General features: G+C 37.0%; 1 protein-coding gene across 2 annotated transcripts in view; it reads left to right on the forward strand.

Annotated features, from left to right (window-relative positions):
- Nucleotides 1–23,198, forward strand: part of FANCM (FA complementation group M) — a 63,872-nt gene that overhangs the window by 7,000 nt on the left and 33,674 nt on the right. Inside the window, exons 4-10 of one of the 2 annotated variants that reach the window (XM_003480459.5) lie at nucleotides 2,089–2,247; nucleotides 7,642–7,773; nucleotides 9,692–9,824; nucleotides 10,306–10,431; nucleotides 10,835–10,921; nucleotides 13,618–13,802; nucleotides 20,986–21,192. In XM_003480459.5, the coding sequence (XP_003480507.1) occupies nucleotides 2,089–2,247; nucleotides 7,642–7,773; nucleotides 9,692–9,824; nucleotides 10,306–10,431; nucleotides 10,835–10,921; nucleotides 13,618–13,802; nucleotides 20,986–21,192 (1,029 nt within the window). The remainder of the gene's footprint in view (nucleotides 1–2,088; nucleotides 2,248–7,641; nucleotides 7,774–9,691; nucleotides 9,825–10,305; nucleotides 10,432–10,834; nucleotides 10,922–13,617; nucleotides 13,803–20,985; nucleotides 21,193–23,198) is intronic. The other variant, XM_021101202.2, reaches the window with a different exon arrangement.

Genomic DNA, 23,198 nt, shown 5'->3' on the forward strand with positions numbered 1-23,198 from the left:
CTTGAAGATGGTTCCTCTGTCCTTTAGATAGCACTTTTTTGTTTGTTTTGAACACTTCCTAACTTTCTGTTATTAAAACATATTTTATGCTCACTTAGTATTTTTCCTGTTCTCACTGTGGAATCACCCATTTCTCCAGGCAGCTTGAGTTTTCTTTATTGGAAGATGATAGAAATGCAGATTTTGAGCCCTATTACATGACAGTCTAACTTAGTAGCTGAGTAGTCTTCTGTTTTGGGTTTTGGATAGTTTTTAAGATAGCTTCTGCCAAGCTATGACTTTTTTCCTCTTTCTGTAGTTTTGAGGTTTTTAGAAATTTCTATCCTCTCATCTCTCCCCTAATTTTGTTTAAACATGGTTTGATTATTTTTTTAGTCATCTTTTAAGTCTGTGCTTAAATATCATGATTTCAGAAAAATTCACTCCAAGCTATCAAAAGACAGCTCCTCCCATCTTGTGATTTTCTTAATATTCATAACAATCTGTTATTATTATTATTTTTTGCTTATTCAGTTGTTGTCTCTTTGCCCCCCTTAAATACATGGATGTAGGGATTATATGTATTTTGGATATACCTCTATCACCAACTCAATACCTAGCATGTAGGAGTTACTCAAATATTTGTTGAATGAGTGAATGATTAATGCTAAAGTCTTACTCAATTTTAAAAAATGTTCATACATTTATTCTAGCTTTTGAATGTATGTAGCCTGTCAGCAACTGTAGTGTACTACTGTATTAGATACTGTACTAGGTATTGGGAATATAAAAGTAATTAAGACGTGATTTTTGCCCTAGAGTATTTTTTGTCTGAAACTAAGCCCATGAGGCTTTACTAGTTTTATTTTATTTTTTTTATTTTAAAGAGGTCTTAATTTCTAGATACTTTCAGGATTCTTCCTCCTTCCCTTCCTTTCTTTTCATTACATTCAGTACTATGGTCTAATGTTGTAGCAATTGTTTTGCAACAGGTTTTATGTTTTTTGTCTAGTTCCCTATTTTTACAATCAAATTTATAAGCTTTGAATGAATGAAATTTAGCTCCGGAGGAGTTCCTGTTGTGGCGCAGTGGAAACGAATCCGACTAGAAACCATGAGGTTGAGGGTTTGATCCCTGGCCTTGCTCAGTGGGTTAAGGATCTGGTGTTGTCGTGAACTGTGGTGTAGTTCACAGACACATCTCCAATCTGGCTTTGCTGTGGCTCTGGTGTAGGCCGGCAGCTGTAGCTTCAATTCGACCCCTAGCCTGGGAACCTCCATATGCTGTGGGTATGGCCCTAAAAAGCAAAAAAAAAAAAAAAAAAAGAAAAGATAAAAGAAGTTTGGCTACAAAAATATTCACATCATATATATTGATTTAAATGGAAAATATTCCATAATTTATTAATAATTGATTTAGAATAGGACCTGTGCTTTCAGTTTCTTAACAAGTCAATTTGTAAAGTATTCCTAAGATACATTTGTATCTTGTAACAGTAACAAGATTTCTTGTGGAGGGAGTTCCCACTGTGGCTCAGGAGGTTAAGAACCTGACATAGTCTCTGTGAAGATGCAGGTTCAATTCCTGGCCTCATTCAGTGTGTTAATGATCCTGTATAGGTCACAGATGTGGCTCATGTCCACCATTGCTATGGCCTACACAGGCAGGTGCAGCCTCAATTTGACCCCTAACATGGGAAATTCCATATGCTGCAGGTGTGGCTATAACAAGAAAAAAAAAATCGGTGGAAAAAAGTGTTTGCCAGGGAATCAGGAAATTTGGGTTTTAGTTCTGCCTCTAAAATTGACTATTGTATAATGTTTGGGGGATTTAGTTTGCTAATCTAAAACCTCTATTTGGTCTGAGTCTTTATAAATATTGATAGAATACATCACTGTCATTGGAAAGTGCTAAATGCATTTGAGGAATTTATTGGACATTTACTAATATTCTTATTTCTTGGATGCTTGGCTTGAAGGGCTGCATACAATAAAGATGTTTCTAAAGACTTTTTCAACAATTTATTGCTATTTTATTTTTTTTAGTGAAAGACTAAAAGATTTAACATGTAATATAGTTTATAATCATACTTAATTGATTTTGTATAGGCTGTGCAACAGGTTATTACTAATCTACTAATTGAGCAGATAGAACTTCGTTCTGAAGATGCTCCAGATATTTTGCCATACTCTCATGAAAGACGAGTTGAAAAACTTGTTGTTCCTCTCAGTGAAGAACTTGCAGCTATCCAAAAGGCATATATACAGGTAAGCCATTTTTATCATCATTGAGGGTTTCAGTAGATGAACTGATAATGTGATTATTTTAGTTAACAAAATCTGACTGTAGGAGTATATAGTTAGAATCATTTTATGTAATTAATATGGAAAAATTCTTTTTTTTTTTTTTGTCCTCTTTTCAGGGCTGCATCCATGGCATTTGAAGGTTCCCAGGCTAGGGGTCTAATTGGAGCTGTAGCTGCTGTGCTATGCCATAGCCACAGCAACCTTGGGATCTGACCCGTGTTTGCAACCTACACCACAGCTTACGACAATGCCGGATCCTTAACCCACTGAACGAGGCCAGGGATCAAATATGCATCCTCATGGATGCTAGTCAGATTTGCGTCCGCTGAGCTATGACAGGAAATCCTGAAAAAATTCTTTAAAATTAAAATTTTTGGTATCTGCATCATATTTTATTATACTGGGAAACTATTAGTTAAAGAGGAAATGCAAAATGATGACCATGTCTAAAGCCAATAATAGCCTTACATAGTTTTGCATTTTTTAAAACTTATTTTTCCTGGGAACCTCCATGTGCCACGGAAGCGGCCCAAGAAACGGCAAAAAGGCAAAAAAAACAAAAAAAGGACTGAGCTAGAAATCTATTTATGGAGTTCCCGTCATGGCTCAGTGGTTAACGAATCCAACTAGGAACCATGAGGTTGAGGGTTCGATCCCTGGCCTTGCTCAGTGGATTAAGGATCCGTAATTTGCCGTGAGCTGTGGTGTAGGTTGCAGATGTTGCTCGGATCACGCATTGCTGTGGCTCTGGTGTAGGCTGGTGGCTACAGCTCAGATTAGACCCCTAGCCTGGGAACCTCCATATGCCAAGAGAAGTGGCCCTAGAAAAAGGCAAAAAAAACAAACAAAAAACCCACAAAAACAAAAAACTTATTTTTATTGAAGTATAGTTGATTTACAATGTTGTATTAATTTCTGCTATACAGCAAAATGGTTTAGTTATCACTTTAAAAAAAATAATCTTTTCCATTACAGTTTATCACAGAGTATTGAATATAGTTCCCTGTGCTATACAGTAGGCCCTTGTTATCCATTGTATATATAATAGTTTGCATCTGTTAATTCCAAATTCCCATTCTATCCCTTTTCCACTCTTTTCATTGGCAACAAGTCTGTTCTCTATGTGAGTCTGTTTCTGTTTCATATGTGTGTTATATGTTCATGTGTGTTATATTTTAGATTCCACATGTAAGTGATATCATACAGTATTTGTCTAACTTATTTCACTTAGTATGGTTATCTCTGGGTCCATCCATGTTAATGCAAATGGCTGAGTAATAGCCATTGTATTTTTGTACCACATCCTCATTATCCATTCATCTATTGATGGACATTTAGTTTGTTTCCATGTCTTGGCTATTGTGAATAGTACTGCTATGAATGAACATAGGGGTACATGTGTCTTTTTGAATTACTGTTATATCTGGAGTTATGCCCAGGAGTGGGATTACTGGTTCATATGGCAATTCTACTTTTAGTTTTATGAGGAACCTCTGTACTGTTTTCCATAGTGGCTGCACCAACTTATATTCCTACCAACAGTGTAGGGAGGGTTCCCTTTCCTCCACACCCTCTCTAGCATTTGCTATTTGTAGACTTTGTAATGATGGCCATTCTGACTGGCGTGAGGTGATACCTCACTGTAGTTTTGATTCGCATTTCCCTCATAATTAGTGATGTTAAGCATCTTTCCATGTGCCTATTGGCCGTTTGTATGTCTTCTTTGGAGAAATGTCTATTTAGTTCTTTTGCCCATTTTTTGATTGGGTTTTTTTTTAATTGTTGAGTTGTATGAGCTGTATACTTTGTATATTTTGGCGATTCAGCCCTTGTCAGTTGTACTGTTTGCAAGTATTTTCTCCTAGTGAGTATTTTTTTTTCTTTCTGTTTATGGTTTTCTATTGCTGTGCAAAAGCTTGTAAGTTTGAGTAGGTTTAAGTAAACCTTGTAACTGCTTTATAACCCCCCCCAAACATATATGAACAGATGACACAAAACACAGTGAATTTTCATATGGTAAACATGTCCAAGACAGGTATCCAGATTCAGTCGGAAGTTTCTTTGTAAGGAAATGTATTTTCAATATTTTCCTCCTTGTACAACAGTGTTTTTCAGGCTACCTTGCCCACTGGTGACATTTGACATTTCTGGTTGTTATAACTGGAAGGAGTAGAGTGTGGATTTTTTACTGGTATCTAGTGTTTACAGGCCAGGAATGTGAAATAGCATCCTGTCATGGACAGGAGAGCCCCCCAACAATAAAGAATTATCTGGTCCAAGTGTTAGTATGTAGCTGTAAGAAAAACTGCTCAGACTGTTATCATTTTCAGTGGGAGAAAGTAATAATTTGGGGTAACAATTGGTTTTCTAAAGTTCATAATTTGTGTCATGCTAGGAGAATACCTTGTTTTTATAACCTCAATGCTGTGGATTAAACAAGGCTGCAGAGTCTTTGCTAGTCTTCCCATTGAGAGGTGGGATACATTTCTGCTTCCCTAGACTCTAGGCTTGCCCTGTGACTGACTTTGATCGGTAGTACAATGTGATGAACCCAAGTTAGCCGTGATGAGCACATGTTAGCCATGTTGAGGAGAAGGGAGGAACCAGTAGATTTCTACAATGAAGGATGTAGACACATGGCCCCAGTACAGCTATTTCAGCTAGCCCCAAGCCCTCTGAGTCTACACACATCAGGACAGAGACAAGCTGTCACTGCAGTGCCCTGACAGAATTTTTTTATTTTTAATATTTTGTTTTGCAGTAATTTTAGACATTCAGAAAATTTGCAAAAAGAGTATAGAGAGTTCCAGTGGCTAGATACTTTGGGACTATGCAAATATCCTATTTCTCAAAATACTTGGTCCATTAATTTTAGCATGTAATGATGGTTTTTGCCTACAACAGTTATTTATGTAGTATTTATTTAATCATTTTTTCTTCTTTCCCTCATTTATTTTACAGTTGATAATTTGAATTATTACGAAGAACTGTTTCCTCTCCCCATTTATTTATTCAGTTCTTTATATTAATGCGGACTAACGGATAATTATTTTTTCTAATACTATCATTATTAATTTTGTTACTCAGATTGTTCTAGCTTTGGCCATTGGGAGCTCCTTTAAGATGGCTCCTGAGTCCTTTAGCCCCTTTTTTGGGGGTGGGGGGAGGAGGACTACTTCCTAACTTTTTGGCATTATAAGATATTTTATGCTCATTCAGTAGTTTTCCTGTCTCAGTCGTGGAATCAACAGTCTCTTCAAGGAATCCTCATTTCTATTATGGAAAAATGGTATTTAGAAACCAAGACATGGACATTTGACGTGCGTATTGTTACTGTGTTGTCATTGCTTTTAGGCCTTCTCTGTCACCTACTTGAATTCTTCCCTGCGGAAAAAGAATCACAAGCAAATAAGATGGTTGTTGTTTTAATCTGTGATGTTTTGAAGTAGTTTGTTTGCAGATTGGTAAACAAAACATTTCTCTGTCATTTAACCTTTAAGAGGTTTTTCTTAAAGTTTTATAGGAATATGGTTTGTTTTTGTTTTTTTTTGCTTTTTGCTTTTTAGGCCCATGGGTGCAGTATAAGGAAGTTCTCAGACTAGGGACTGAATTGGAGCTGCAGCTGCCATCCTGTGGCACAGCCACCACAATGCCAGATCCGAGCCACGTCTGTGACCTACACCACAGCTCACAGCAACTCCAGATCCTTAACCCACTGAGCAAGGCCAGGGATCAAACCTGAGCTCTCATGGATACTAGTCATGTTTGTTACCATTAAGCCATGATGGAAACTCCATTTTTTTTTTTTTTAATTATTTGTAACAAAATTCTAAGTTTTAATAATTTAAGAATTGGCCAAATCTTTCTGGTAATCATCTCATAAATGCTAATACATTTGGTTATGATTAAAATCACTCTACTTGTAAGAATCTAAAAGTTGTAATTTATTTAATCACACATGATAATTTAACTACTGATATTTTTAGAGTGCTTTTTTTTTTTCACTTTATTTTTTTTTTTGCCTTGTGGGAGCCCAAATGCCCACTTCAACCCCAGAGTACCGCTGCTGCCACCAGTGTAGCAGCAGGCCCTGTTGCTTGCACCCCTCACCTCTTGTGAGGCCCCCAGTCTTAGTGGGGAAACATGTTGCCTAGAAGTGGAAGGGTGCTGGCCAGGTCACTATCTAAGGTCCCTCTCCTTTGCTTCCCGGGGCCTGATGGCGGGGGTGAGGGGAGGGGGTTGGAGGGGTGCTTGTTGGGCTGGACAGTGCTATTGCTCTCCCCAACCAAGAAAAAAAAGAAACTCTTTGTTCTCCTTATTTAATAATGACCTCTTTCCCCTCAAAGACTCTACAGCATTATTGTGTTTTAGGTTCTTGAATGTATTTATCATAATCGAAATTCTCTACTTTGTTCACTTCTTTATTCTTTTCTTCCCTCTTTATTTCTCTCAGCCACAGTATCCCTAGCATCAGGAGCAATACTTGATGTATAGTATGTGCTTAATAAATATTTTGGAAAGAATGAATCAGTGAATAAAATTGAATGTACTCAAGGTATTTTGATTTAGTCATCACTCTACAAATATTTGCCTATGTGCAGACTTTGTTCTAGGCACTGAAGAGGCAACAGAGAAGAAATCAAGGCTCTCCTATCATTGTGCTTAGGTTGGGGGAAAGAGAGGAGAGTTAAGAAACAAACAGATATATACATGTATATTTAATAACTTATAAGGAAAATAATCTGAACAAAACTAAATCATTATGCTGTACACCTGAAACTAACACGACGTAAATCAACTATACTTCAATTATTTAAAAATTGAAAAAAGGGGAGTTCCTGTTGTGGCTCAGCACTTAACGAACCTAACATCCATGAGGACGTGGGCTCGATCCCTGGCCTGGATCAGTGGGTTAAAGATCTGGTGTTGCCGTGAGTTGTGGTGTAGTTCGCAGACGTGGCTCAGATCCTGCATTGCCGTGGCTCTGGTATAGGCAGGCGGCTACAGCTCTGATTGGACCCCTAACCTGGGAACCTCTGTATGCTGTCGGAATGACCCTAGAAAGACAAAAATAAATAAATAAATAAATATTGAAAAAATAAACAGATAAACACATATTCTTAAATTATAGGTGGATCTAATAATTGCTTGTATTGACTCATGGATATTATCTGGGTATAAAAGTTAAGTACTTTGAAATATGATCATCCTTTCTGTATCTAAAAATTCATTTCAAGACAAACTTTATTTAATATATAATTTAATATATATAACTGTTCTAGTATGTGAGGAAATATATGTTTTTGAAAAAGGGTTTTCAAGCAAACTTTAACTAAATTTCCTTAAAATTTTCAGATTTTGGAAGCATTTGCCCATTCTTTGATTCAAAGGAATGTTTTGATGAGAAGGGATATCCCAAATCTAACAAAATACCAAATAATTCTGGCAAGAGATCAATTTAGGAAAAATCCATCTCCAAATATTGTGGTGGGTATTTAACTTAATTTAATTTAATTTTATTTTATTTTATTTTATTTTTTGCTTTTTAGGGCCACACCTGCAACATATGGAGCTTCTCAGGCTAGGGGTCAGATTGGAGCTACAGCTGTTGGCCTACGCCATAGCCACAGCAATGCAGGATCTTAGCCAAGTCTGCAGCCTACACCACAGCTCACGGCAACGCCAGATCCTTAACCCACTGAGTGAGGCCAGAAATCAAACCCTCAACCTCATGGTTCCTAGTCAGATTTGTTTCCATTGCACCATGATGGGAACTCCATGGTGGGTATTTTAAAGTAAATTTTAATAATAGACTAAGTTTTTACTCAGAGCTAGGATGAAGTATAAATAATGATTGTTTTTTGGTATGTATTAGCTCATCAACAGTTCAGGTATGATTTATATAATTTATAAAAGCATGAAAAAAATCTAGTAGAAATACAGTTTAATGGAGTGAATTAAGATAAATTTATCTTATGATTTTAATTAAATTGGTCTTTTTAGTTCACTTCTCTTTTGCAAAGTCACAGGGTCATAAGAGGGTATAACTTTTAGACCCATAGCATTTAATCTTAAATCTCCATTCTAAGGTTGGAAGAGACATCACAGTAAGCTTCTTATTTTTAATCTTCATTAGGAAAAAAATAGGTAGATAGAAATATATCCATCAAGTTAAGTCCAAAGTCAAAAGAGATGCTCACATGCGCAAAAAAGGCACTGAGTCATTCTTGGAACTGAGTGGGAATGCATGTGCAAAAGGACAGAGGCAATTGAATGAAGGTATGAGGGGGACAGTGAGCAAGCCAATTTGGCTGAGGTTAAGGGTTGAGGAAGTCAGATATGATCATTAATCTAGGTTGTGACCACATGGGAGTAGCTTTCAATGATATACTAGAAAAATGAACTTTATTCTGTAATATCTGAGGAACCACAAGGGAATTTCCTGTGAAGTTGCAGTATATTTTACTAAACTTTATTTTATTTTTTGTCTTTTGTCTTTGTTAGGGCCGTACCCGCAGCATATGGAGGTTCCCAGGCTAGGGGTCTAATTGGAGCTGTTGCTGCCAGTCTATGCTGGAGCCACAGCAACGCTAGATCCAAGCCGCGTCTGTGACCTACACCACAGCTTAGGGCAATGCCGGATCCTTAACCCACTGAGCGAGGCCAAGGATCAAACCTGAAATCTTATGGTTCCTAGTTGAATTCATTTCCACTGTGCCACAATGGGAACTCCCTATTTTACTAAACTTTAATAAAATGTTTTAAAATTTCTGCTAGGAGATTAGAGTTTCCTGAAATTTAAAATTTTAAACCTAAACCTGCTGAACTTGATTTCACTGATGAGAGTTTGTATTTTATATAGAGGTCATTTACCCTTTTAGGTAATTAGGGTGCCATTTTAGGGCATTTTTCACTATCCTGGCAACATTTAAAATGATTGTAACATGTTAAATTCTACTAAAAATATAAGGTATTAAATAATAGTCTTCATCTGTAATAAAGGAAAAGAAAATATATTCTCAGAGTTCCCATTGTGGCTTAGTGGTAACCAACCCAACTAGTTTCTGTGAGGATGCGGGTTTGATCCCTGGCCCCGCTGAGTGGGTTAAGGATCCAGTGTTGCTGCAGTGTGGGTCACAGACGCAGTTCAGATCCAGAATTGCTGTGGCCTGTGGTGTAGGCCAGCAGCTGCAGCTCTGATTCTAGCCTGGGAAATTCCATATGCCCTGGTTGTGGCCCTAAAAAGAAAAAGAAAAAAAAGAGACAGATTTTATATATGGAAAATATGTTGACACCTTTCCATAGCAACATCTTGGGACATTCAATAGAACCACTAAGTTCTACACAGAACATGCATCTTCATTTCTTTCTTTGGGTAAATTTGATGTGTGTTTGTTTTTTCTAGGGAATGCAGCAAGGCATAATTGAGGGAGAGTTCGCTATTTGTATTAGCTTATATCATGGTTATGAATTATTGCAGCAAATGGGAATGAGATCATTATATTTCTTTCTCTGCGGAATTATGGATGGAACTAAAGGTAACATGAAATTATTTAAAGAAGTGCTGACATGTATTATTTTGGTTAAAAATATGTATTGATCAGTTTGAGTTACTTAAGATGCTTCATTTTAAGTAGCAGTGAAATAGTTACATAATAACAAATGACTTCCCCCATCCATCCATCCATCCTTCCTTCTTTCTTTCTTTCTTTTTCTTTTTCTCTCTCTTTCTCTTTCTTTCTCTCACAATAGACATATATTTCCCACAGTTCTGCAGGCTGAGATGTCCAACGTCAAGGTACCAGCCCATGTTTCTTTGATTCTGACAAGTGGATAGAAAAAGGAAGCCATTCATTAATATGTACCTGAATACAGAACTGGAAAAACTTTCTGGTTTTCATTTTTAAATTTGAAATACTTGCATTCATTGCTGAAGGTTAATTTCTTTTAAATAAATAATACATTTAATCAGTTTCCTTACATTTATTTATTGGGAGAATATTTTCTTAATTTCTGAAGGAATGACTCGGGCAAAAAATGAACTTAGCCGAAATGAGGACTTCATGAAACTCTATAATCATCTGGAGTACATGTTTGCACATACACGTAGTACTTCAACAAGTGGCATTTCTGCTATCCAAAAAGGTTTGGTTTTTCTTTTAAAATTTTATGTTGTTTCTTCTTTATCAAGGTTAATTTTAAAACTATGCTCCATTGATCCACATGTCTATTTATACCTAGTTATATTTCTGAAGCAATAGACCTGTTAAATGCTAAAATATTTTATTCTTCAACTTAGGATAAATATATATTAAAGCAGTTTATAAACTTTAAATATATAGTAGAAATTAGTAGTAGTTGTTACTGGTAGTGAAAATTCTCAGAGCTACCCAAAACTGATTTATAGCTTAGCTAAATGTGAATTTTCCCCTTGTACTTTGCTGCTGATTCCCATTTGGATTCTTTCTCAGAATGAAATTTTTATAAAAATTCAAACTTCATTTAATTTTTTGTCATGTTTTATTTTTATTTATTTATTTATTTCTAGGAGATAAAGATAAAAAGTTCTGCTATAGTCATCCAAAATTAAAGAAATTGGAAGAAGTTGTGGTTGAACACTTCAAGTCATGGAATGGTAGGTCATATTTAAGAGTCTCAAAGCAAGGCAAAGTTAATGAAAAAGCTAAAAATCCGACTTACTAGTTTGTGCTAACATAGATGGAGAAGATGGACTTTTAATTATTCTGGATAGTAAATATAAAAAAGCTCTGAGAAATTTGGAGAGGATAAGGGGCCAGGAGAATGGTGGAAATGTTAAGAATAGGGTACTATGTGAAAAAGAAAAGTCAGTCTGGGGCAATATAAGGGAAGTGGATAGTAAAACAATATATAATATAATTGTAGGGAAAGGTAAACTAGGTAAGGGCATAGAGAGTCACGAAGGAGGATGTTTTATATAGGGTTTTTAGAGAAAGCTTCTCTGTAGAACAATGGAAGTGAGGGTGCAAGCCTTGTGGATATCTATAGGAGGATCATTCCAGGTAGAGAGAATTGAAGATTCAAAGGCCCTGAGACAGTAGGGTGCTTGGTAAGATTAAGGATCAGTAACCAAACCCGTTGGGCTGGAGTAATGTAATGAGGATAAGAGTGGTGTAGGTGGAGATTGGGGAGGTAGCAGGGGGCCAGATTATGTAGGGTTTGTAGGCCATGTCAGGACTTTGGATTTTATTCTATGAATGCCTGTGCTTTGTGGAACTATTACAGAGGCATTTAGAGCAGCAGAGTGACATGATACATTTAAAAAACTCTGCTAAACATTACCCATAGGAGACTATTGTAATTGTCTAAGATGATTACAGATGATGATAACATGTACCAAGACAGTAGTACCAAGCAGCAAGGTGGTACTGAGAAGTGGTTATAGATTCTAGATATATCTGAAGTTGGAGCCAAAAGTATTTGTTGATGGATTGGACATTGGGTATGAGAAAATAAAGGAATCATATGGATAGTGTTATATGTATCTCGTGTGTGTACATGTGTACGAGTGTGTGTTTGATTATATGAACAAAGAGAAAATTAAAAATATAGAGAAGGAAGAACAAACATGATAGGATTCTTTTGAGACATATAAGTGGAGATGTGTAGGCATTGGATAAGTGAACCTGGGTCTCAGAAGAATGGTCTGTTTTTTTTAAAAATCTATTTATATGTATATTTATATGTGAATTTTGGAGTTATCAGCATAAAGGCAATATTTAAAGTTTCAGGAATGGATGTGATCATATCACCAGGAATACAGTTTAGAGACAAGAGAGGGCCCAGAATTAGTCCTACAGAATACCTGTATAGAATACATTTAGAGTTCAGAGTAGAAGATGCCACAAAAGAGATTGAGAAAGAAACCAGATAAGTATCAGGGACACTATTTCAGCAGGAGGGAGTGGACTATATTTAATTGCTGAAAAGTATAGTCAGATGAACTGAAAAGCATCCACTGAGTTTGGCAATATAGAAGTTATTGATGACTTTGGTAGAGGAGCTTTAGTGGAATGAAGCTATGCAGGCTGTGGCCCGTTGAAAGAGACAGGCTTTGCACTGTATATAGCTATTGACCAGGAGTAGGGGCAGATGTAGAGGCTTGTTGCTATGGTGATTCAAAGGCAGTTTGTTTGGAGTAATTTTCCTTGCCTCAACAGCTGCTTCTTTTTCCTTATGTATTATACATTAACTTTATTAAGTCATTTAATTCATTGGGTTGTTATGAAGACTAAGTGAGTTAATATATAAAATGCTTAGTGAAGTCCCTGGCACACACGTGATGATTAACATAATTCATATTTAAGAAAGAAAGATTGTCAGAGTCCCTTGCAAGGTTAAAAACAAGAAAATAACAAAAAACCCACACAACTTAGAGTTATTGCTGTACACAAATGTACATACTTTACATTTACTATTTCATGTAAGCATCACTTCAGCCCATTTTATTTTTTATTGATTTATTTTTATTATTATTGTTATTATTTTCTTTTTTGGTCACCCCAAAGCACATGGAGTTCCTGGGCCAGGGGTCAGATCTGAACTGCAGTTATGACCCACACTGATGCTATGACAATATCAGATCCCTAACCCTCTGTTCTAGGCTGGGGATCATACCTATGTCCCAGCGCTCCAGATAAGGTGCTGATCCCACTGTACCACAGCAGGAACTCCTCAGTCCATTTTAGATACAATGAAACTAAAGCTTAAAGAGATTAAATGACTACCATGGTCACGCATCACCCAGAGACTACATGGTCCAGCCCCCAAATCATGTTCTTGTTTTGTTTATTCTACTGCCTCTGAAGCACAAGAGACATTGGGTTACAACTTTGTGATTGATTCTAGGGTATATACTGCAGTTTTCCTTGGAGAATTTGAAAGTATCAGTAATTCAGGGACAGAGTACCATGGTCTAGATTAAGATAGTGCCTTTAGTGAGCAAAAAGGAAAGGGAAGAATTACAAAATCAGTGGGAGTTTTGCAGTCCTGTGCTTCTGATTTAGAAGGAAAAGGGGAATAATAGGCATCATGCATAAATTGAAGGACTGGTCAAGAGGTAATTTTTATTTGTTCGGGTTTTGATTTTATGATAGCCAGTGAGAGATAAGAAGCCAAGTTTATTAAGATTATTAGAAATGGTAGGAGGAAAACCAGCGAAGGTTTAAGGTGCCTTAAACTTTTTTATTAAACAGTTGTCACTCAGTATATAGTTTCAGGCTTGTCTTTTGAACTAGTTCTTATCTAAATGCTTTTTAAAAAGTTGTAATTAAAGTATTTTTTGCTGTATAGCTCAAAACACGTCTGACAAGAAATGTGACAAGACCAGAGTAATGATCTTCTCTTCATTTCGAGATAGTGTTCAAGAAATCGCAGAAATGCTTTTGCGGCATCAGCCAATTATTAGAGTAATGACTTTTGTTGGCCATGCCTCCGGGAAAAGCATGAAGGGCTTTACCCAGAAGGAGCAACTGGAGGTAATTATTTTGGGAGATGATGAATATAAAATTAAAATTGATTAGCTTTGCACTTAGGCCTTGTTTTAACTTACTGGTTAGTTGGCTATATCTTAAGATAATTTTATAGTAAATATATAAATAAAGCTAGGCATATTTAGAAAGATTGAAAATAGTGTTTTTTGTGGTTTTGAAACTTTTTTTTGAAGTATAACGGTTAAGCAGAAAGGCTCTGGAATCATACTATGTAGGTTGGTATCATGGCTCTTCCACATATAAGTTTCTTTACTTCCTGTATCTCAGTTTTCCTTAGCTATAAAGATACTTCATACAACTCTTGTAAGCATTAAATGAACTCGTACTGTAGAGCCTTCATTAAATGTTTATTATTTATTTAAGTCATCTTAGTTAATTCCACAAATAATGAGCTTATCACTTTTTTCTGTTAAAAATATGGTCAGAGGAAGCCATGGTGGTATTTAAGGTAGCTGTATGCTCTGAATAGAGGTCGTAAATTTTCTGAGTGCTGTGATAAGTTTTTTTGGGAATTTTAGGCTATTGATTTTTAGAAACTATATAGAGATGTTTGCAGATTAGCTGCAGTTAGGAATGTCTTTAATGTCTAATTCACTGAGAGATCCTTTCTTGATTCTGTCAACATTAATAGATGAGGAATTCTTTTATTTAAATATTTCTTTTACCAGTCCTCACTGCACTAAGAGGAGTCAGTTTAAGCAGATGGGGTCTAGTGGAGAGAGTCTAGGAAGTTTTCCTAAGTCTGAATGTAACATTTTTCCTTATGTCACATCTAATAAGTACTTTAAAGGTTTAGGCATCTAGTGGGTGATATTAATAATGTTAATGTTTAAATGTGAATGAAAAATGAAGTATATTTTTGCCCAAGATGTCAAGTATTTTGAAATACCCATAGTACCTAACCTGACCCCTGACCAATTTCATTAGTACCTAAAGTCATTTCCTGAGTTTGTCAGTTACCATAAGAATCCTTATAGATTTAATTGACTCTGTGTTTTTGTTTTTGTTTTTGTTTTGGCATATGGAAGTTCTCAGGCTAGGGGTTATATTGGAGTTGCCGCCACCTACCTATGCCACAGCCACAGCAATACCAGATCCAAGCTGCATCTGCAACCTTCGCTGCAGCTTGTGGCAATGCTGGATCCTTAACCTACTACACAAGGCGAGGGATCAAACCTGCATCCTCATGGATACTAGTCGGGTTCTTAACCTGCTGAGCCTCAATGGGAACTCCTTGACTTTGTCTTTTACTCGCATTTATCAATAATATTTTTATGTAGGCTATAGTAACAACCTTTTTTATTACTCCTGTACATGATTGCTTTCATAACAGCAGTTTTATTCTGAAGTAAGCTTTCATACAAATAATTGCAATGGAATTATTCTTTTATTTAGAAATGGTGAAGTGGGAGTGGAAGTTGGGGGTGAGATTCTTTGGGGCCTTATAGGTCACTTCCACTTTAATGACTTTGGCTTTTACTCTGAGTCAGATGACAGGAAGCCCTTGGAGAATTTGGAGCAAAAGGTCATGGCCTGATTGATACTTTAAAAGAATCACACTGGCTGCTATTTTAAGAATAAACTATAGGGGGCAAAGGGTGGAAATAGGAAAACCAATAGGAAGACTTACTATAATAATTCAAGTAAAGATGAGTGTGGCTGGGACTTCAGTGGTAGCGGAGAAGGTTGTGAGAAATGATTGGACTCTGAATATATTTCGAAGGTCAAACTGGCAGGACTTACTGACAAATTAGAGTGGGATGTGAGATAAAGGAGTGTGAAGGCTAATTCCAATGTTTTTGACCTGAGCAACTAGAACGAGTTGGCTATTAACTAAGGTGGATAAGATTGCAGGAAAGGCAAGTTTTGTAGAGAATATTAGCTTAGTTTTGGACAAATTAACTTTGGCATGCTTCTGAGATTAATGGCTTTTAAACTGTCAAAACTGATAGAGGACCAGTTTATTTCTTGCTAATACGTCACAGACAGATACCTTTGAATACTACAGTAAAAAATAAATTACTAGAAGAGTAAAATTAATGAAAAAAATTCATTTCTAGATTTTTTTTTAAATTATTAGAGTCAACAAATTTAGAGTAGCTCTGTCAAGTTTCTAAAGCCTTATTCTTAATTTTTGTAGTCTTGTCAGGCAGTAACAAACAGTTTGTGAACCGGTATCAGTACCAGTAATAAATAATTCATGGACTACACTTTTTGTAATACTATTTTATTTTATTAATTAATTTATTTTGACTGCAGCTGTGGCATATGGAAGTTCCTGGGCCAGGGATCAAATTCAAGCTGCAGCTGTGACCTGAGCTGCTGCAGAGAGAGCGCCGTATCCTTAACCCTCTGTGCTGCAGTGGGAACTCCTGAGTACCACTATTTTAAACATCAAGTAGGGAGTTCCCGTTGTGGCGCAGTGGTTAACGAATCCAATTAGGAACCATGAGGTTGCGGGTTCGATCCCTGCCCTTGCTCAGTGGGTTAACGATCCGGCGTTGCCGTGAGCTGTGGTGTAGGTTGCAGACGCGGCTCGGATCCCATGTTGCTGTGGCTCTGGCGTAGGCCGGCCGCTACAGCTCCGATTCGACCCCTAGCCTGGGAACCTCCATATGCCACAGGAGCGGCCCAAGAAATGGCAAAAAGACAAAAAAATTTAAAAAAATAAAAATAAACATCAAGTAGAGATGTTGAATGAACAATTGAATGAATATGTAAGTCTTGGGTTCACAGGTTCAAGGGTTTATAAAAAATATATACTTGGTTCCTTTTTTTTTTTTTTTTTGTCAATGCCGGATCCTTAACCCACTGAGCGAGGCCAGGGATTGAACCCGATCCTCATAGTTCCTAGTTGGATTGCTTAACCACTGAGCCAGGATGGGAACTCCCAAAAATATATACTTGGGAATCATCACCGTGTAGATGAGACCGGATGAAATTGCCAAGTGATTGAATTGGGATAGAGAAGATGTCCAAACACTGAGCCCTGGGATACTTCATTTTTATGGGAGGTAGCAATGATTATGATTCCCTAAGGAATCAGAATAAGTGGCTAGTGAAATAGGAGAAAGACCCAGAAGAGTGTGGTATATTTGGGCCAAATGTGGGGGAAGAAATGACTAAATATATAAATGCTGCTGATAGGTCATATACATGGGAATCGAGTATTGGTTTAAGAGATGAGGAGGCAGATGACCTTGAAAAGACCATTTTCAGTGGAATAGAGGGACAGTGCACCATTGAGAAGAGTAGAGATGGCAAGTATACAAGTCTTTCAAGGATTATTACTGTAAAGGGGCGCATACATGGAAGTAGTTTTTTTGTTTGTTTTGTGCTGAGCTATGTAATAGTATACTTGTATGCTTTAGGAATGATCAGTTGAGAAAGAAAAATTGATGATAGGGCAGAGAGAAGGGTATTTCTGTGGTGATCTTTGAATAAATGAGAGAAAAGGATGGGGTCTAGTACAAAACTATGGGAGGTGACCTCAGTTTAGAATATGGATCATTTGCTCAGAACAATAGGAGGGAAGGTGAATTGTACAGGCACAGGTAGAGGTGGGTAGGTGGATGTGGCAGTGAAACCTTGTCGAAGGTCTTTTTTGATTGCTCAATTTTTGTCTTGTCACTAACTGAGTGTGAGGATGGGGAAGAAATGTTAGAAGTTTGATCAGAGAGGTGTGAGTAGGAAACAGTTATCAGAATGGGGAGAGTGAATGAATGGGGGAAATATAACGTGATTTTCAGATAGCACTAAGGTCACTCAAAGTGAGATAGGAGTTTAAAGTGAAACTAGTCAGCATGGTTGGTGTTTTCCTGTAGCCATTTTCAACTGCATTAATGCAGGCTCAGACCACATAGAAAGTGAGATATAGTCAGGGCTGCAGTTTGGTCAGAGAAACATGGAGTGGGAGAGGAGCAAGGGAGTGGAATATAAGCAGAGAAAAATGGTAGGATCAATAGATTATAAATCCTGGTGGAAGATTTTTAATCACTTATTCCTTTCTTTGATTAATTAAACAACTCCTAGTTCATGTTTATATTTCAAGCTCCCAGGAAATGAATATCAATCATAGGCTAATAACACTTTAGTTTATATATGTTAACTAAAAAGGAGGTTCTTTGACATCCTTTATTAATCTACTAACTATTTATATACATATTTTTTTTCCTTTTTGACCACCTGTGGTATATGGAGTTCCTAGGCCAGGGATCAGACCAGAGCCGCAGTTGCAGCCTACACCCCAGGTATGGCAACTATTTATATCAAAGAATTATTATTATTATTTTTTTACAATTCTAGCTCTGTGATCCTTAAAAAAAAACAAAAACAAAAAAACAAACTAGGTAGGAGTTCCCTTTGTGACTCAGCAGTAACAAACCTGGCTAGTACCCATGAGGACATGGGTTTGCTCCCTGACCTCACTAAGCGAGTGAAGGATATGGCATTGCCATGAGCTTTGGTATTGGTAGCAGATGAGGCTTGGATCTGGCATTGCTGTGGCTGTGGCATAGGCTGGCAGCTGCAGCTCTGATTCTATCCCTAGCCTGGGAACTTCCATATGCTGAGGGTGTGGCCCTAAAAACACAAAAAAACAAAAAACAAACCAAAAAAAAAACTAGGAAAAAAGGACGTCTATTTTATTAAGTTATATATAGGCAATGTTAGGTCAGTCTTTCCTTGGCTTTATTCTTTTTTTTTTTTTTTTTTTGGTCTTTTTTTTTTTTAGGGCCACACCCATGGCATATGGAAGTTCCCAGGGCCAGGGATTGAACCAGACTACAACAGTGATAACACAGAATCCTTAATCCTTAATCCTTATCCTTAGGCCACTAAAGAATTCCTAAGGTTATTGTTTTTAATAATAGAACTAGCTTAAAGGAGTTCCCTGGTGGCTCAGCAAAATGAATCTGACTAGCATGCATGAGGACACAGTTTTGATCCCTGGCCTTGCTCAGTGGGTTAAGGAATCCAACATTTTTATGAGCTGTGGTGTAGGTTGCAGACGCTGCTCAGATCTGGCATTGCTGTGGCTGTGGTGTAGGCAGCTCCGATTCGACCCCTAGCCTAGGAACCTCCATATGCTTTGGGTAAGGCCCTAAAAAGACAAAACAAAACAAAACAAAACTAACCTAGGAATTAAGGTAATAGGTTTGTAGAGTCAGAGAGATCTGGGTTTAAATGCTGACAGTTGGGAGTTCCTGCTGTGGTTCAGTGAGTTAAGAACCTGACTAGTACCCATAAGGTTTCGGGTTCAATCCCTGGCCTCACTCAGTGGATTAAGGATCCAGTGTTGCTACAAATTGAGGCATAGGTATCAGGTATCAGATGTGGCTCAGATGCAGTGGTGTAGGCCAGTAGCTATAGCTCTGATTCAGCCCCTGGCCCGAAAACTTCCATGGGCTGTAGGTCTGGCTATAAAAAGAAAGAAAAATGCTGGTGATTATTATTACTTACAGAGTGGTAGAATTAAAAAAAAAAAAAACCTTTTTCTCTTTGGCCACACTCATGGCATGTGGAAGTTCCTGGACCATGGACCTGCACCACAGCAGTGACCCAAGCCTCGGCAGTAACAACATCAGATCCTTAGCCTGTTAAGCCGTAGAAGAACTCCTAGAATAGTAGAATATTTGCGTTTGAAAGGCTTTTTATGGTCTTTTGTTATGGGTCCACAGCTATCTGTATTTTGGTAGAGTCCGTATTTCCTTTTTATGTATACTTCCCTGACATTTTAGCCTGAAATTTACTTTTATATATAAGGTCAGATAACTGTCCTCCATACTAGCTATTTTGTTCAGGTATTTTTATATTTTAATAGGCATTCGTAAAGGCATTAGTCGAAAGTATCCCTGATTCCACTGAAAAACCATTATTCGATTTTGTTTCTATTCTCTATTGATCATTATCTTATTTAATTACTACTACTCCACGGTACAGAAACCTGCAGTCTTGGTGTTGATGAATATATGGTGAAACTGAGGCTCAGAGCATTGAAAAATAAGTTTATAAGGCTTAAGGAAACTTTTCAAAATGTTTGTTGACTTTTTCCTTAACTGATTCTCATGCTGATATAGTTTCATTAACTTGATAAGAGAGAAATCCTGGGGAAGTGGAGAAAAAATTTTCCCTGCACCCTTCTGAGTTCTTAGATGAGACCCTTGAAATGAAAGACTGCTTAAGGAGAGAAAAACAAACTTATTAGCATGTATATCTAATGTATGCATGAGAGATACCTAGGGAAAAAAATGAGTAACTCTCTGAGGTGGCTAAGAATTCAGATTTAAATAGCATCTTATGGGGAAAGAGGAGGCAGGTGCACAGGGGAGAGTAAATCATTTTTAGGGGAGATGAATCAGGCCTTAAAAGAAAAGATGGGAGGTATGATAGTTTGTGATGAGGTTTGCCTGGGTGTGGTGTGGACTTGTAGTCTCCTTTCTTGTGATAACAGAATTTTTCAATTTTTCCTGGTTGGTGAAACTCCTGGAGAAGGGATTTATGATGATTGAGTTCCTTTTGGAGGATTTGCTTTTAGAAAGATAAGCTTTGTTCAGAGAAAGCCTCTCCCTGTATTTGCTATTTTGAAGTGCCTACAGTTCAAAATCATCAGTATATCAAAGCAGCATAGTCTGGGGCAGCATGTTCTACCTACAGTCATGTTTTGGGAGAGCATATTCTGCTACCTGTCCCTGGAATGACAGTATAAGAGGTAAAGTGTGAATTCTAGAAGAAATAAAACATTCTGACTTTAAGCTAACAATAGTTTAATTATTAAACTTACTATTATTGTTAAATTTATAAAAATAATTTTAGGTCTAGCATATGATAAATAGCAGTAATTGCTCTGAGTCATTTACCTGCCTTACACCCTTTTTAGTGATGCTAAAAATAACTTCTTTGGTTTCTCATTTATATATAAATAGCTAGCAAATGCTTTTGGAATCACAACAATTATTAAAGCAAAGGAATTAGGGCCCCTTTGCATTTTACTACAGTCTCTTTTGGCTTAAGTTGCCATTTTGCTGCTTCTTTTCCTATTTGATAGTATTTTGATAGTATCCAATTTTTAATTTGGTTTCACTATTTTGGGGCAAATAGAAAAAGTATGCTTTGATCTTCAGTTCTCTTATACTTGCATCTAGTTATTTTAAAATCATTTTAATTTTAGGTGGTGAAACAGTTTCGTAGTGGTGGTTACAATACATTGGTTTCTACTTGTGTTGGTGAAGAAGGTTTGGATATAGGAGAAGTTGATCTTATAATATGCTTTGATGCCCAGAAGAGCCCGATTCGTCTTGTACAGCGAATGGGTAGAACTGGCCGCAAACGTCAAGGCAGGATTGTTGTTATCCTTGCTGAAGGACGAGAAGAACGTGTAAGTAGACTTGGGGAAGCGTAATTTGACAATTGAAATTTGAGAAATAGGGCCTAAAGACAAATATCAATCTGTTAAAACTCAAAGTCCAAACAATCTCTATGTAATTGTGATTGATTTTTATTTCCCTTTGTATTAGATTCTGCCTGTTCTTTTCTTGTAATTATGAGAATTTTTGACCAGATTTAATTTTATAATTTTTATTCAAATAAAGAAGCATATTTTTGTACTTCAGTATCAATTTAGAGACATCTAGATACAAAAATCAATATGTATTACTTTGTCTTACTATTTCCCTGTTTCTAAGCCCTGTTTTTGTGTTTAGCTTTTTTTTTTTAACTACACTGAATTGAGAATGGTTTTTACTTTTTTTTTTTTTTTTTTTTTGTCTTTTTGCTATTTCTTCGGCCGCTCTTGTGGCATATGGAGATTCCCAGGCTAGGGGTCGAATCGGAGCTGTAGCCACCGGCCTACACCAGAGCCACAGCAACACGGGATCCGAGCCGCATCTGCAACCTACACCACAGCTCACGGCAACGCCGGATTGTTAACCCACTGAGCAAGGGCAGGGACCGAACCCGCAACCTCATGGTTCCCAGTCGGATTCGTCAACCACTGCGCTACGACGGGAACTCCAGTTTTTACATTTTAATTGCTTTTTTTTTTTTTAGGGCTACACCTGCATATGGGGTGTAGGGGTCACCAGGCTAGGGGTCAAATTGAGCTACAGCTGCCAGCGTACACCACAGCTCACAGCAACGCTGGATCCTTAGCCCACGGAGTGAGGCCAGGGGTTGAACCTACATCCTCATGGATCCTGGTAGGGTTTGTTAACCACTGAGCGGTGAAGAGAAGTCCTGGTTTTTACATTTTAAAGAGTTACCTAAATCAACAAACCAACCAACCAAAGTATATATCAGGGGTAAAGTGTAGCTTGCAAAGCCTAAAATATTTACTTTCTGGCCCTTAACAGAAAAGTTTGCTCATGCCTATTCTAAGTGATAAGGGACTTGAATGATATTCATACTTCGTTATAATCTTGAGTGACAAGCCTTCCTAAATAAGATGTTGTAAATAATATGATTTTGTGTTTGTACACTAAAGTATTAAATTAACTAACTTTTGTAAATCAGTGGGACTGTTTCTGTGGCTAAGTAAATAGTTTCACATTAAAGATTTTTTTCATTAATTATGATACTTTTAAAAAATGGATTTCAAATGTTTTATAAACTCTTTAAAAAAATCATCTTGAAAAATGAATTTCTTTTCCCCCAGCATTTTTATGTGATTATAGCATATTCTTATGTAACATATAGTTTGTCTAGAAAATGATCCCAGTAAATGAAATATCTGGCAGCACTTAAAAGCCTGTGTATTATCACTGAGTGGAATTGGATTTTAATTAATTGTATAACCTTAGGCAAATCACTTAACCTTTCTAGTCAGTAGTCAGCTGTTAGTTTTCTTTCTTTCTTTTTTTTTTTTTTTTGTCTTTTTGCCTTTTCTAGGGCTGCTGCCACATATGGAGATTCCCAGGCTAGAGGTCTAATCGGAGCTGCACTTGCTGGCCACAGCCACAGCCACAGCAATGCCAGATCCAAGCTGCGTCTGCGACCTGCACCACAGCTCATGGCAATGCTGGATCCTTAACCCACTGAGCAAGGTCAGGGATTGAACCTGCAACCTCATGGTTCCTCTTCAGATTTGTTAACCACTGAGCCACGACGGGAACTCCAGGTGTTAGTTATCTTATCTGTTGTCATAATGGTCCACATTTAATGAGTACCTGCTTTGTCTTGGACAGTGTTTCAAATTTTTCAAACACATTATTTTATTTAAACCCTGTCAACAAACCCTGTAAGGGCAATACTAATGCTTTTCTTGTTGTATACAGTTAAAGAAAACTGACACTTAGAGATGAAGTAACAAGATGAAGTAAGAGAATAGTATTTTTTTTTAATTTATGCTTATGTATATAGATATCAGACTTGTTCAAATATAGCAAG

The sequence above is a fragment of the Sus scrofa genome, chromosome 1 (genome assembly GCF_054392235.1).
Source record: "Sus scrofa isolate SSC_HxYL_T2T_F1_AM1 chromosome 1, Sscrofa_HxYL_maternal_Yorkshire_Landrace_v2.0, whole genome shotgun sequence".
Classification (NCBI taxonomy): domain Eukaryota; kingdom Metazoa; phylum Chordata; class Mammalia; order Artiodactyla; family Suidae; genus Sus; species Sus scrofa.